Raw genomic sequence first — 15,612 nt, 5'->3', positions numbered from 1 at the left:
TGACAAAGCAGGAAAGAACATCCAATGGAAAAAAGACAGTCTCTTTAACAAATGGTGCTGGGAGAACTGGACAGCAACATGCAGAAGGTTGAAACTAGACCACTTTCTCACACCATTCACAAAAATAAACTCAAAATGGATCAAGGACCTGAATGTGAGACAGGAAACCATCAAAACCTTAGAGGAGAAAGCAGGAAAAGACCTCTCTGACCTCAGCCGTAGCAATCTCTTACTCGGCACATCCCCAAAGGCAAGGGAATTAAAAGCAAAAGTGAATTACTGGGACCTTATGAAGATAAAAAGCTTCTGCACAGCAAAGGAAACAACCAACAAAACTAAAAGGCAACCAACGGAATGGGAAAAGATATTTGCAAATGACATATCGGACAAAGGGCTAGTATCCAAAATCTACAAAGAGCTCATCAAACTCCACACCCGAAAAACAAATAACCCAGTGAAGAAATGGGCAGAAAACATGAATAGACACTTCTCTAAAGAAGACATCCGGATGGCCAACAGGCACATGAAAAGATGTTCGACGTCGCTCCTCATCAGGGAAATACAAATCAAAACCACACTCAGATACCACCTCACGCCAGTCAGAGTGGCCAAAATGAAGAAATCAGGAGACTATAGATGCTGGAGAGGATGTGGAGAGACGGGAACCCTCTTGCACTGTTGGTGGGAATGCAAATTGGTGCAGCCACTCTGGAAAGCAGTGTGGAGGTTCCTCAGAAAATTAAAAATAGACCTACCCTATGACCCAGCAATAGCACTGCTAGGAATTTATCCAAGGGATACAGGAGTACTGATGCATAGGGGCACTTGTACCCCAATGTTTATAGCAGCACTCTCAACAATAGCCAAATTATGGAAAGAGCCTAAATGTCCATCAACTGATGAATGGATAAAGAAATTGTGGTTTATATACACAATGGAATACTACGTGGCAATGAGAAAAAATGAAATATGGCCTTTTGTAGCAACGTGGATGGAACTGGAGAGTGTGATGCTAAGTGAAATAAGCCATACAGAGAAAGACAGATACCATATGGTTTCACTCTTATGTGGATCCTGAGAAACTTAACAGAAACCCATGGGGGAGGGGAAGGGAAAAAAAAAAAAAAAAGAGGTTAGAGTGGGAGAGAGCCAAAGCATAAGAGACTGTTAAAAACTGAGAACAAACTGAGGGTTGATGGGGGGTGGGAGGGAGGGCAGGGTGGGTGATGGGTATTGAGGAGGGCACCTTTTGGGATGAGCACTGGGTGTTGTATGGAAACCAATTTGACAGTAAATTTCATATATTAAAAAATAAATAAAAAAAAAAAAAAAAAAAAACTCAATAAACTCATCTGTCTACATAATGTTAAAAAATATGCACAACTGAAAACAGCTTTTGAGGTCTTCACTACAGTTTTACACTTGCTCTACTTTGATTCATGCAAAGGACACTGAAAGTAGATTTGAAATAATATTATTTAATAATATTGGTAATATGGCATTTTCTATCTAAGAATTCCTTTACAGATAGATCAAATGTCATTAATCTAGAGGTCTTTTTTTTTTTTTTTTTTTTAACTCTCACGGATCACTAACATCAAAACACAGGGTAAATCTAAGAGTTAAAGCCTTTAGCCTATAATTTCAATTGACCAAATCATTTTAGTTACTAAAACGGACAATTAGAAAATCTGAGAGAAATGAATGAGAAGAATGAAATTTTGTTTTTATCAGTTAAATGAATATAATGATTGCCCCAAATCATAAATCTGTAATCTAGATATTTACCTTTTAAAATTGTAAAACCAACTTTAACAAAAAGAATTCCTCAAAACATCAAAGCACACTGTTAAACTCATTTGGATGTAAAATAATTATTGGATCAAAATAAACTGAGACAATTTTTAAAAAGCCGTAAAATATTTTATGTGTCAATGTTTCAAAAAATCAGGTTTAAGAGTCAAAATTAACAACATAACTATAATCTGTTTCACACAGTTCCTAACTATACAGTTTTCAGTGAATTTTTGTTTTGACAGACAGAGAACGAGTGGGGGAGTGGCAGACAAAGAGGGAGACAGAGGATCCAAAGCAGGCTCTGCACTGACAGCAGAGAGCCCAATGTGGGGCTCGAACTCACAAGCCGTGAGGTCATGATCTGAGCTGAAGTTGGATGCTTAACTGACTAAGTCCCACAGGCGCCCCCAAAATTTTAATTTTGTATAGGTATGATTAATATTTCAAAACCTATACAATTTTTTAAATAATATATCAATATCGCCTATGTGAATTCATACTTTTTTAAGTAAAGGCCCACATTTTATGAATATTCTGAGTCTCCTGGAAAAAACAAATACTGTTATCTTAGTATTAATATACATTTACAAATTATTTAAGAAAAATATTTATATATTTTAATAACCCTTCTGGCTACTTTTTAGGTGCTTCTACATAGATTAACTCATTAATCTGTTTAATTAGTTTTTAAGATAGAAATTATTACCATTTTTCTTAAAGCAGTTGATTAGTCTTAGGTATAGATTACTTAGGTAATTTAAATAAAGTAACAAACTAGTGAGTGGCAGAACCAAATGTGCATCCATATTCGTCTAACTTTTCTAATGCCCATACTTGTTCTGTTACACCATGATGCTTCTTTAAGGAAAGGTAAATCATCAGTTTATTGTCTCACACAGGAATATAAAATATTATACCAAATAAACGTATTTTACTTCCATCTACATTGAGTGTTAAGAGTTATTAAGAGTTGTATGACATGAACTTCTGTCTATGAAGATAAAGATGCGTGTTCTCAATTAGTTACATGAGAGGCAATAAAGAAGAGTCTATAAAAAAATCATTATGCAAACATGACTTTCTCCTCTGAACTAAACTAACTTTTTTGAAGTCTACTGACCTATCAAAACAGATCTGTTCAATAGCCTAACAAAGGCAAAGATAGACTGTCAAAGGCAATAGTCTTTTCCATTTATCACAAGTCTGGTAATTAATTCATTAGCCTGACAATCAACTGTACTGCTAGTGAAATTTGTGAGAGTAGAATGAAATAGCTTACCGTGCACATGGATGTCTTTGTAATTTTCAGGGTAAAATCCGAAGAAAACTCCAAAGCTGAGACAGAGGTTGTATGGCAATCTATTTGCTACCCGTTAAAAAAGAGTAGAGGGAAGAATTTACTAAAATCGTGAAAACAAAACCAAAAACAAACAGGTAAATATTACTTCTTTTTTATGCAAAAAGAATTACTGTAAACAGATGTTTTGCAAGGTTTAATCATTCAAACCTCACTTCTGGGATTGTTTGCAAATTTAAGGGCTACTAGCACTATCATTTAGTTAATTTTTATTTAAACCAAATTAGTATTTTTAGTTAGACTTCTTGTAAGAATACTATATATCAAATCATGGCTCTGATAGTTTTTCTAAGATACATTCAAATACTTTCAAATACAAATTTTTTCCTGTGCTCCAACTAAAATCATTTTGTATACAACCAGTGGTACACATTTGCTATAAATTATGCATGATAAGAGTCAACATTTTCACAGGAAATGCCAACTTGAAAACATATGGTAATGAAAAGGATAAGGTGTTTTAGAATTCTATTTTGTAATTGGATTTGAAGTTTGTTAGATATTAGGAAAAATGGTAACAGTTATAACCAACGAGCCAAACCAATTATGAAGGTTCCACTCAGGAAAAAAATGGCCAAAGAGCCTCATGTTCCTGTTCTGCCCTAGTTCAAGCCCTTCTTCACTTGACTATGGGGAGCGGACGGAGACAAGCCAGGGCAGTGAAACCAGAAGGGATGCTGTGGAGGCCTGACTTGCCATGAGCAGATTATGACACAGCATACACCATGCACAGGACTATATACTTGAGGCATTACCCTCTTTAAGAGAGCTTCAGAAAATTTAAAAGATGTTACAGTTTGGTTGCCTGTTACTTGTAGAGGACTGTGGAACAGGGAACAAAATATATTTACCTAAACAAATAAATGATTGATGTTTAAAAAACAAAGAGAAAGGGTATGTGTACCTTTTAAACACCTTTGTTTTCAGTCTAAAAACTTGTATTTCAACTATTTATTCATAGTAGTCTTTGGCATTAAACAGAGAGATCACTGGAGACAAAAATTAGCCCCTCCCCCTAACAACTCTCCTTTTTGCTGCTTAGCCTTGAGGCTGAGTTGGCTATAACTGTACACTCCTACCCTGAACCAAAAAATCCAAATAAATCTCTTACTATCAGCGTATCACAGCATTGAACAATCCTATAATCATTAGCCAGGCTATAGTTTTTTTTTCTTAAAAGCTGAAAGCAATTTTAATCAGCTTGCTCTTGTTGAGAAACTTTACATGGTTATTACTCTATGCCAACTTTAAATATTTTACCTATTAAGAAAATTAACAAATATTTACTGAATATCCATTTTATGCAGAGAACAATTATTGATGCTATGAAAGTAACAGTGTGACTATGAAAAGCAGACAATGTTCTGAACCTAAAACTGAACTATATTCATTTATATCTAATTGAAGCAATATGACTTTTCACTGAAAATTTACTGTTTAACCCATGTAAATTTGACACAGCAAAATTCACAATAAAACTAGAGACTGACACTGTGAATAATAAGATTTTAAAACAGAAAAGGAATTAACCGAGAAATCTGAAGACAGTTGGACTTTAGTTTCATAGGCAAATTCACTGTTATTACTTAATCTGAAAAAGTGGAAGAAACGTGAATGTGGGAAGTTAAAACTGTATAGAATATATGATATGAATGAATAATCTGGCTGTAAATGAGAAACCAGAATAAGGCCAGGGAGGTGGTAATGAAGCAGAAATGACTTTTTGTCTGTAAGCCCCTCAGTATAAGGAATTTCAATACAAATAGAAGTGATGCCAAAGGCTGATATAATCAACTGGTAAATATTATAACCTCAAGGTACATTAGACTGATTAATATAGGAAGAATAATCATAGTTTTTAAGGTCCAAACATAATATCAATATATTAATTTCGAATACTGAACTCATAAATGGAAACTAATAAAAACGGCAAGTCTGTTAAAATAAAATTGGTAAAAACACCTACCTTAATACTACAAGCATCGGAAATAATAGTCATTGGATCTAAAACTTCCACGACAGCTTCTGGAATAACTGCTTTCTTCATACAGGACATGTTGAAGCCATAAACATTATCCCAGAAAGCAATTCTGTCAGCATGTTTATTCATATCACTTACTGCCACAAGGCTAATAGTGCAAATATCAGGGTACACTGTAACAGATAAAATACCCAACAATTTACCATTATCTCCCTTTATGGCAAGATATACTTTAAAAGGCTAAGTATAAACACCAAAATCATCAGTATGAATTATTAGCAATTGATTACTAGCGGTGGGGTACTAACATAGGTGTAGATCAGGGAAAAGAACCAAGTTCCATCTTGTAATCTCTAAAAAAAAAAATTCTGTTATGGTAATGGCAAAATTAAAATAAGGTTCCTATTACAATAATTAAAACAAGATGGCAGAATTAAATAAACATGAAAAGAACAAATTTATTAACATTAAACTTACAATATGCCTACTTTAAAAAGATACTAAATCTTTATACATTACTCTGAAACATACAGAGACATCATTTAAAAATATATGGGACATGTAAAAAACATTATGATGGAATTTGACAGTTGTACAGAAGACCAGTTTATATTAACCTCTCTTATTTATTAAAAAAGGAAATATTTATGAGCATCAAGAATGTGCCAGATAAGTTATTCTAATTTATAGACTGTGGATCCATGTCCATGTCCCTACTATCAAGAAACTTATATTTAGACAATTTTGATAAATAAATGGACAATTATTCATGATGTAATAAATACTAAGAAAGGGGAAATATAAGGTACTGGGAAGCTCACAGCAAAAATAGTTAATTCATATTTGGCTATCGCAGGGGTGCAGGGATATTATGTAAAATAAGAACTGAAAACCACATAAGTTAGGAGTGGGGGTGGGAAGCAGTGTTCTAGGTAGAGCAAGCAGTGTGCATATAGGGTCACAATTAATATATGCTCTAGTTTAAGAGAAAGAGATATAAGGCTACAAAGATAACAAGGGAGCAAAGAAAACATGGCTGGATAAACCTTGTTAGTAAAATGGATTTTATCCTAAGAATAATGACAAGCCTGTGAAAAATTTTACATAGGGTAGCAACTTGAGCAGATGTTGGTTTTGGAAAAGCCAGATGGAATATAATGTGGGGAATGAATGGAGGTGCAAGATTAAGACAGAGACAGAATAAGAGATAGTTGTAATAGCCCAGGCGATCTGAAGTAGAGTGACAACTGTGGGAATGGAAAGGGGTAGATACATAGAGCTGACCCTTGAACAACAAGGGTTTGAACTGCGTGGATCCACTTCCACAGTGGATCTGTTTTTTTTTGATAAATACAGTATTGTAGTGTAAATGTGTTTTCTCTTTCTTATGATTTTATTAATAACATTTTCTTTTCTCTAGCTTATTTTATTGTAAGAATACAGTATATAATACACATATCACACAAAACACATGTTAATCGACTATATTATTGGCAAGGCTTCCATCAACAGTAGGCTATGAATAGTTAAGTTCTGGGGGAGTCAAAAGTTACACAGATTTTTGACTACACAGGGGGTGGGGCAGTTAATGCCCCTCACTCCAACATTGTTCAAGGGATCAATTGCATATTCAAGGGATATTTAGGAAGAAGAGCTCACAGGTTTTTAGTTTTAGCAGCTGGGCAGATTGTAGTAGTAACCATTACATTAGTGAATAAATAAGGTCAGATTCAAGAGGAATATGAAAGTCCAACGCTATGGGACAAATGGGTAAAAGTATCCAATAAGCAATTGAATAGATGGGCCTGAAATTCAAGAGATGATCTGGGTTCAAGATATAAATTTGGGACCATCATCATATAAAGCGAAGTGTAAGTTATGCGAGCTCATGAGGTCATCTAGGGAGAGTACATAATACATACCAGAATTTAAGGTACGTATAGAAGCAAAGGAGACTGGTAATAAACAGCTGAGAAGCTGGGGCCACTGAAGTAGGAAGAAAACCAAGAGAGTAAGTGTTAAGAGAGGGGAGGGAAGAGAGTAATTCAGGAAGAAACTCTATTCCAAGAGTTAAAAAGTCTGTATAACACCAAATTTAAAAAATAATATTGATTTGATTTTTTCTCTGGTAAGTAAATAACAAAGTTAACTTTGTCCTTCAAGTAAGATTCAGGGGATTCATGAATTAAAATATAAATCAAATTTTCTTATATCAATAAACTGAAAGCAAGTACGTATGTACCAAAGAAATGCACAAAAATAATTTCATGATTATTAACCAGCCTTCGGATTTAAACAGCAGAGAAATAACCCTTCCCTTCCCCTAAATTTTGTTTCTATCCACAGACTTAGGAATTTATTATTCAATGACAGCAGCATTAAATTATCTTCCAAATAAAGCCCATGATAAGATCTGTTGGCATCAAAGCAACTGCTCCTTTCAAGCCTGACGTGAGACATCCAGACAAAATACTTGGTGCTATGTCACTGCGAAGTTTCTCAAGTCATCCGCAAGGGGGCATGGGAGTTAGATGTGACAGCTGACTGGGCTCGAGCTGACTGCCATGTAAGGTGAGTTACTTCTACTCTCCTCCTTCACAGACATGGTGAGCCTCTTGACTGGGTTTAAATTCCTGATAATACAAATTCTTCAAAGAATCTGACTTTTTGTTGAATATGCTGACCCAGTAAGACTATCAGCTACGTGAAGTATGTTTACTTTCTCAAACCAGGTCCTTATATGAGAAACAATGAAGAGTTCAAATTTTACAGCAACTTTAGATATTTGGCAACTTCTTTAGATGTCCTGTGGTGGACTCAATATGACAGTCATACAAGTTTCCCACATTTTGCCCTGTAATTTTATACTTAAAGAGGAATATAATAAGGGCACAGATCAGGGATCAGCAAACATTTTCTATAAAGTAACTATTTCAGGTTCTGTGGGCCATATGGTCTTTGTTGAAACTATTCATCTCTACTGCTATACTGTGAAAGCAGCCCCAGATAATATGTAAATAAACGAGCTTGGCTATGTTCCAATAAAACTTTATCTACAAAAACAGGCAGCAGGCCAGATATGGATACCACTGATATAGACGTGGGAGAAATGGATGAGGGAGGTCATTATCAGGGCCACCATATTGTAAACCTTCAGGGAGTGTCATTCACACTATAGTCTATGGGAAACTGAATAGCCTTTGGAGTCGTGCAGTGCACAGACATTCAAATTACTTACTACAGCCCACAGAGTTCTTCTATTTCAGATATTATTAAAATCTTAGTGAAAAAATTTAAAATATCGTAAGTCTCTATATCAAGGCTGGCAAATTGTGGCTCATGGGTCAAATTCAACCCCTTGGCTGTTTTTGTAAACAGTTTAATGGAATAGTGCCACCCTCATTTAATGCCCTATGGTCTATGGCTACACTGTGTTCTAGTAGCAAAGTTGAGTAGTTGAGACAGTGACTGTATGGCTTACAAAGCTGAAAATATATTATCTGGCCTTTTGTAGAAAAGTTTGCTGACCTCAGGCTCTGTATCAAGCAATAGGATATACTAGCAATACTACTCAGAAGTAAGGATAACTTTTTCATAAGGAAAAACTAGAATTTACCCCAATAAACTTCCAAATGTTTACAAAATATTTTGGTACTAAGAAGAAGTAAAGAGAAATATGATTTTACTTTTTCTAGTATTGAGGTATATTTTTCAAGCTAATTATATTTCACAAAGGTACAGAAAAAATGTTTTTTGTATTTGTTAGCATTTGGAAATGAAATTATTTTTAATCTTTGTTAGTAAGAGCTATGAATATTCATAAAGGACCTGTAATCAATGTTATAGGTCAATCTAGTTCCATATCCACCTCCTCACAGCTGTCTAAAATTTTGGGCCACCTGCCAGAATCCTGACTAACCCTTTACCTTCACATCCTGACCCATTTGTCATTTGATTTTTGTCAGATAGAAGCATAATTGAATAATTACTCCTTCTTGTAGGTGAAATTAACAAAGTGCTGATTGGACAAAGCACCCTCTTACCAGACCATTTATAAATTCATGGCTTTGACATCTGTGTCCTTCTCGATTCACTGCCCAGAATTCATTTGTCACTAGAACAGCTCACATGGTGAACAGATAAAGATAGGAAATCCTTTATCCCTTAGAAATGCCTCAAAAACTTTGGGACACTAAAGGATAAGACTGAGATGCGTAAAGAAACAATTCCTAGTAAGCACTGGCATCACTGCATATATATTAAAACCAGAGAGTAAAAAGGTTTAGAAGAATAATAAGTCAAAAATAAACTATTCTTTTCACAATATACATCAACAACATGGAGAAAGATTTTAGTAAACTAATGGTCAATGACAAAATGATTGATATCCATCAAGGGACGTATACTACTAAGTTACTAAATGACCAAATATCCTGGAGTTGAATAAGCTTAGAAATAAATTTCTAATTTATATAATATGGATATCTACATCCTAGCTTAGCTAGGCTAAAATGTAGCTGCAATATGCATTGAAAAATTATGTACTGAAAAAAGTAGAAAACGGTACTACTGTAGTATCACTGGACAAAAGAAAAGTAACAAATGTGAAAAACACAGATCTGAAGAGGAGGAAGTAGTGTATTATGGAAATACTAAAGGAAACCTCCAAACACTATGAACCATGGTCAGTGGCTGATTATGCTGAGATAAGCTATGTGAAAATCAAGTCTCAATAGTATGATGCCCAAATTCATTTTGAAACTTTTATAAGGTATAAACCTAACACTAACTTCATTTTACTAGCTATAGCTCATTTTACTATAAATCTACAGTTTACCAGATGTAACTCAGGAGAATTCACCTTTATTGAGCAACTACTTCATTTGAAGCATCTCATTTAGACTTTTGTCTGATTCTTTAAAGCTAGATCATAATCTTCATTTTACAGATAAGAAAAGTAAAGTTCCAAGGGGTAAAGTAATTTGCCAAAATTACTGGTCTTAATCAGCTAGATAACAAGTCATCTGACAAAGGTGGGTCAATTTATGGTCTAACTGCAAGATCTATATGCTTTCCATTATGCATGATGCTACATTTTATGCTTTTCAAATGGAAGAAAGGGAAAGAGGAACCCTATTTTCCTTAGGTAAATGGGTACTAGTTGGAAGGGAAAGAGGAAGGAGAAAGGAGTTGAGAAAGATTGGAGATTAATAAAATTTCAGGGCAAAGTGAAGAAAACGGAAACGTTCAGCTTTACTTATTCGAGCTGAGTTAAGGAAGGAGATCATGGGGCAAAAAGAAACACTAAAAAGGAAAGCAAACAAGTAGAAATGAGGGAACAATGAATAAGCTGTACAGTTCAGCTTTCCACATACAGAAGGAAATATAAGGAAGATAAAGCAGCAAATCCGGACTTTGTAACAGAAGCAATTTCTTAATTTCTTATTAGCATAGGTTAGGTTTCCAATGCAAATTCCAATGCAAAACCTTCAAGACAGATCTATTGTGGACCAATATATATTTATGTATCTGCCACTCTATTTTGCTGCCCCCTTGTAAACTATTTGTGAAATTCTCTATTACAGGGCAGGGCCAGCTTTACCCTACAGAAGCTGAAAACGACAGAAGCTTGCTTTCCCTCTCTCCCTTGCAGGTTAGGCATGCACACATGACCTACGTCCACTAATGATAAGCACCTAAAGTTCTGGCTACTTTTCAGAGGCAGCAATGCCTTCTGTTGGTAAGATCAGCAATGTAATATTTCAGCTAGTGCCCAGTATCAGGGTAGTGGTATCACTTCTAAACCAGTCCTGTAACATAATTTTGGACATTACTCCTGGCTGCATAACCTTCCAGCCTGGTTTTCTAGTTCTCATAAAAACTTAGTAACCTACCCTACCTATCCTTTTAATAAAGTCCTTCCTTCTCTGTTGAATAGCCAGGGTAGATTTCTATTTCTTCCAACAATACCTTTGATTGATAGAAAGGAAAATGTATATTTTAAATAAATTTTTAAAACAAGACTTTCCTCCTACTTTTTGGTTCAAAAGCATCTGGATGTGGGGCCTGAACATCCATATTTTTAACAAAAAGACCCCAGTGACGGTGATGGTCTGTCAAGAAGAGAAAACAGTGAGTTTGGAACTGGCTGCCTTAGTAATTGTGCATTGTACTGTGCAATCCTCAACTCCCTAATGTTGATAATTACAACTCAAAGATGTATATTCTGAAGAACCCCATAAGAAATGTGAATTTAGTCCTGTGAGGGGGAAAAATCTTTCATTTTGCTTGTAATAAAAGGAAATGAAAACATTTTTTCTAGTAATATGGAAGAAGATATCTCCTTTGATGAGCCCCTAACATTTCTATGCAACAATTATGATTTTACAAAACTATTACCAGTTTTGAGGAAGTTTCAAAGAAATGAATTATTTCTATGTGCTCCTATCAGACCACAATTTTAGTCTGACCCATTCCTGAGAATGTCAACCCTGATTAATGGTGAAGGTGGAGACTGGTAGGCTTCTGGGCTGAAATTTACGCTTTTTGTAATTAGTAGATACTGTGTGGGGAGGTTCTTTGAAAATAGGTAAATATTCCAATCTTAATCAAACTTTCAGATTATTTATTTATTTATATCTCAATAAACTTGTTTCCTATTTTATTCAAAGAGTTATGGCACCCCACCCTGCCCCCCAAATTTAAGGTAGAAAGTATGGAATGGTAGAAGTAAAAAACTGTCTCTACTTGCAAACAACATGAATGGTCACATAGAAAAACTTAAGGAATTTATTAAACAACTACTAGAACTATCATGTAAACTTAGCAAGGTCATAGGATACAAGGTTAATAAACGAAAGTCAATTGTATTTTTATACTTGCGGTAGCCAACTGAAAAATGAAATTTTAAAAATTTCCACTTGTAAGAATGACAAAAAATTTTAAATACCTAAGAATAAACTTAACAGAAGATGTGCAAGATCTCTATATTGCAAATTAGAAAATATTGCCAAGAGAAATTAAAGACTTAGAAGAAACAAAAGGTATATTGTGTTTATGGTTTCAAAGATTCAACACTGTTAAGATGCTGATTATTCTCAAGTTGATCTATTCATTTAAGCCAATCCTACCACAATGCTAGCAATCTCTTTAAAATTGACAGACTGACAGATTCAAATTGATAAGATTCTAAAATTTAGTTTTAGGGGAGCCTGGGTGGTGCAGTGGTGCAGTTGGTTAAGCGTCCGACACTTAGTTTCAGTTCAGGTCATGATCTCACTCATGGTTTGTGAGCTTGAGCCCTGTGTTAGGCTCTGTGCTGACAGCATGGAGCCTTCCTGGGATTCTCTCTCTCCCTCTCTCTCTGCCCTTCCCCAGCTCGCTCTCTCTGTCTCTGTCTGTCTGTCTCTCTCTCAAAATAAATAAAAACTCTAAAAATATATATTAAAAATAAAATAAAATTTTTTAAACACACACACACACACACACACACACACACACACACACACACACACTCTACCACATTGCCAAAACAAATTACAGTAATTAAGACAGCATGCTAATTGGTGGAAAGAGAGACTTAAGATTAAATGAAAAGAATACAAAAACATATCCACATATATATGGCCAATTAATTTTCTACAAAGATGCTAAGCAACTTATGGGAAAGGATAGTCATTTCAACAAAGAAATGACTAGAAAATATTAACATCCATCCTTACTGTGTACCATACAGAAAGATTATTTTGAAATGAATCATAGACCTAAACGTGAAAAGTTGTAACTTCAAGAAAAACACAGGAATATTCTATGCAAAAAGACAAAGATTTCTTATATTGGATATTTTTCTTAATATGACAAGAGACTGAGCACATGTTTAAAGGAGTCAACTGTATTTCCTTTTCTGGGAGCTGCCATTCAATTCTTTGCCCAACTTTTTTTTTTTAATGTTTATTCATGTTTTGAGAGACAGAGACAGAGACAGAGCATGAGCGGGAGAGGGGCAGAGAGAGGAAGAAACAGAATCCAAAGCACGCTCCAGGCTCTGAGCTTCTTGAACCCACGAACCGCAAGATCATGACCTGAGCCAAAGTTGGATGCTTAACCAAATGAGCCACCCATGTGTCCCTGCCCAACTTTCTATCCAGTCTGTGGTCAGACCAATTTTTTCAGTTTGTACCTTCTTTTGTAACTTTCCATATGGCATATGCTGCCACTTAGAAATTTATTTATTTAGATATAGCCAAATTTATCAATTTCTCTTTCAATACACGCATCTGAGTGAAGTTCTTATTTAGAAAGCCTCTCTCCCCAAGTTTATAAAGAAATAATATGCCTATGTCTCCTAGTATTTTTATCCTTTCTTTTTTGCACTTAACCTTGACTCATTTAATATTTACAGTGTGTGACTTTTTGTGTAGATTTATTACTTTATAATTAATTGTGTGGATTAAACATTACTTTTTCATTTTTTCTTATTTTTTTTTTTTTAACACAGAGGGCTACCCAACTCTCTCAACATAATTTACTACAGTAAACTATTTCCTTAATTATATGAGATGCCATATATTGCTGGATTTATACCAGGATTCTCAATTCTGTTCAACTTATCTGTCCATTCAAGAATGAAATAAGGGGCGCCTGGGTGGCTCAGTCAGTTGAGCGTCCGACTTCAGCTCAGGTCATGATCTCACGGTTCGTGAGTTCGAGCCCCGCGTCAGGCTCTGGGCTGATGGCTCAGAGCCTGGAGCCTGCTTCCGATTCTGTGTCTCCCTCTCTCTCTGCCCCTCCCCCATTCATGCTCTGTCTCTCTCTGTCTCAAAAATAAACATTAAAAAAAAAAGAATGAAATAAACATTGTTTTAATTATTGAGGCTTTGTAATATGTTTTATATTTGGTAGCACTAGTCTGCTAGTCTGGTACCCTTCTATCTCAGTTTTCTTGCCATTAAAAAGTTTAAAAAGCCTAATTAAAAAAGAAAAAAAACCCTGTATGTTGGAATTACCATTTTATAAAATTTATCCTATAAAAAATATCGAATACAGACAAAATAGAAAAAGCATAATTAACTCTCATGTACTTATTATCTGTCTTCAACAAATGTCAATGTTTTTGGATTACACTTTTAAATTAGTTTTGGGAAAACTGATATCTTTATGGCACTTGTTCTCTCCTTCCAAGAATATGGTCTATCTTTCCATTTATTTATCTTCTTTCTGTCCTTTAGTAGTAATGCTGTTTGCATATAAATTTTGCTTATTTCTAATTGTTATTTTGTAACTCAATAATGTACTAAATTTTTATTGCTATCATTTTTCAGTTGATTCACTTGAGGTGCCTACTTTGAATCATAGAATCTACAAATAATGTTAGTTTTATCTCCCTTTTTATTTATCTTCTATGTTCTTTCTCTTTTCTAATAGCACCGACTAGTACCTCTGATAAAATACTAAGTAATGGTATAATATTAAGTAAATGGTATAATAGTGGCCATCCAAATCTTGTTTTGACTATAGGGCAAATGTTTTTAGTATCTCCCCATTAAACATGATGCAGGCTTTCAGTTGAAACAATCTACTTTATCATGTAAGCTAGGGTCCAACTATTCTTATTTTCTCATAAAAAAGACAAGAACGTAAACTGTATTTTGTCAAAAACCTTTTTAGTATCTATGAATAGGGGCATGATTTTATGCCTTAGCTCTAAGCTTTATTCATATGATTGATTATATAATATTTTGTTCCAGTTCCTGTTGTCTGGTATCAATACCGTGACTGCTACTTTCATTTTGGAGGGATTTGCTCACTGAATATCTTTTTTCATCCTTTTAACTTTTCCAAATGATCTTGTTTTAAGTGTGACTCTACAAAGCATACAGAATTAGGGTTTTTTTTGTTTGTTTGTTTGTTTGTTTTTCTGGTGATCCAATCTGAAGTTTTTTTTCTTTGAATAGGTCAGTTTAACCCTAATTTACATTTATTGATAGGACATTTTTTGTTGTTGTTGTTCATACTCCACCATTTTATGTTATCTTTTCTGTATCTTTAGTTTTTGTTTTGTTTTGTTTTTAAGTAGTTGACTACATGGTCTTTTTGACTTCTTCCTAAGTATTAGTTCTTCTATTTAAGAACTTCTGTGTTTTTGTTTTAGTAGTAGCTAACTTTGTAATTACATTATAAAATACATTTTGTTCTCTATTTTCAACACTATTTAATCTCCTATCATGAGTAATCATAAAATTAGTATATTTCTTTATTCCTCCCCTTCCTTGTTTTTCATTATAAATTTTTTTTTTAATTAAAAGAGAGATGTATTGATAATACTAACAGCAAATACAGAGTTGGGCACAGAGTTAGTACACAGCTTTAATACGTTTTTTTGAAAAGTTAGAAATCAAAACATGTCATAATTCAATTGACCTGAAGGTGGGAAATGCCACTTCACTTTTTTCTTGTTAAACATCACTTTTATTAAGGT

The 15,612-nt window shown here is 34.4% G+C and overlaps 1 protein-coding gene across 1 annotated transcript in view; it reads right to left on the bottom strand.

Moving 5' to 3' along the window:
- The window catches only part of PRMT3 (protein arginine methyltransferase 3), a 144,936-nt gene that overhangs the window by 50,085 nt on the left and 79,239 nt on the right, over positions 1 to 15,612 (bottom strand). Inside the window, exons 12-13 of the mRNA XM_058688458.1 lie at positions 5,121 to 5,308; positions 3,077 to 3,163 (exon numbers count right to left, since the gene is read on the bottom strand). Coding sequence (XP_058544441.1) covers positions 3,077 to 3,163; positions 5,121 to 5,308 — 275 coding nt within the window. The remainder of the gene's footprint in view (positions 1 to 3,076; positions 3,164 to 5,120; positions 5,309 to 15,612) is intronic.

This window comes from Neofelis nebulosa, chromosome 10, assembly GCF_028018385.1.
Source record: "Neofelis nebulosa isolate mNeoNeb1 chromosome 10, mNeoNeb1.pri, whole genome shotgun sequence".
NCBI lineage: Eukaryota > Metazoa > Chordata > Mammalia > Carnivora > Felidae > Neofelis > Neofelis nebulosa.
Note: the sequence above shows the minus strand (reverse complement) of the source record. Positions and strands in the feature narration are given on the sequence as shown.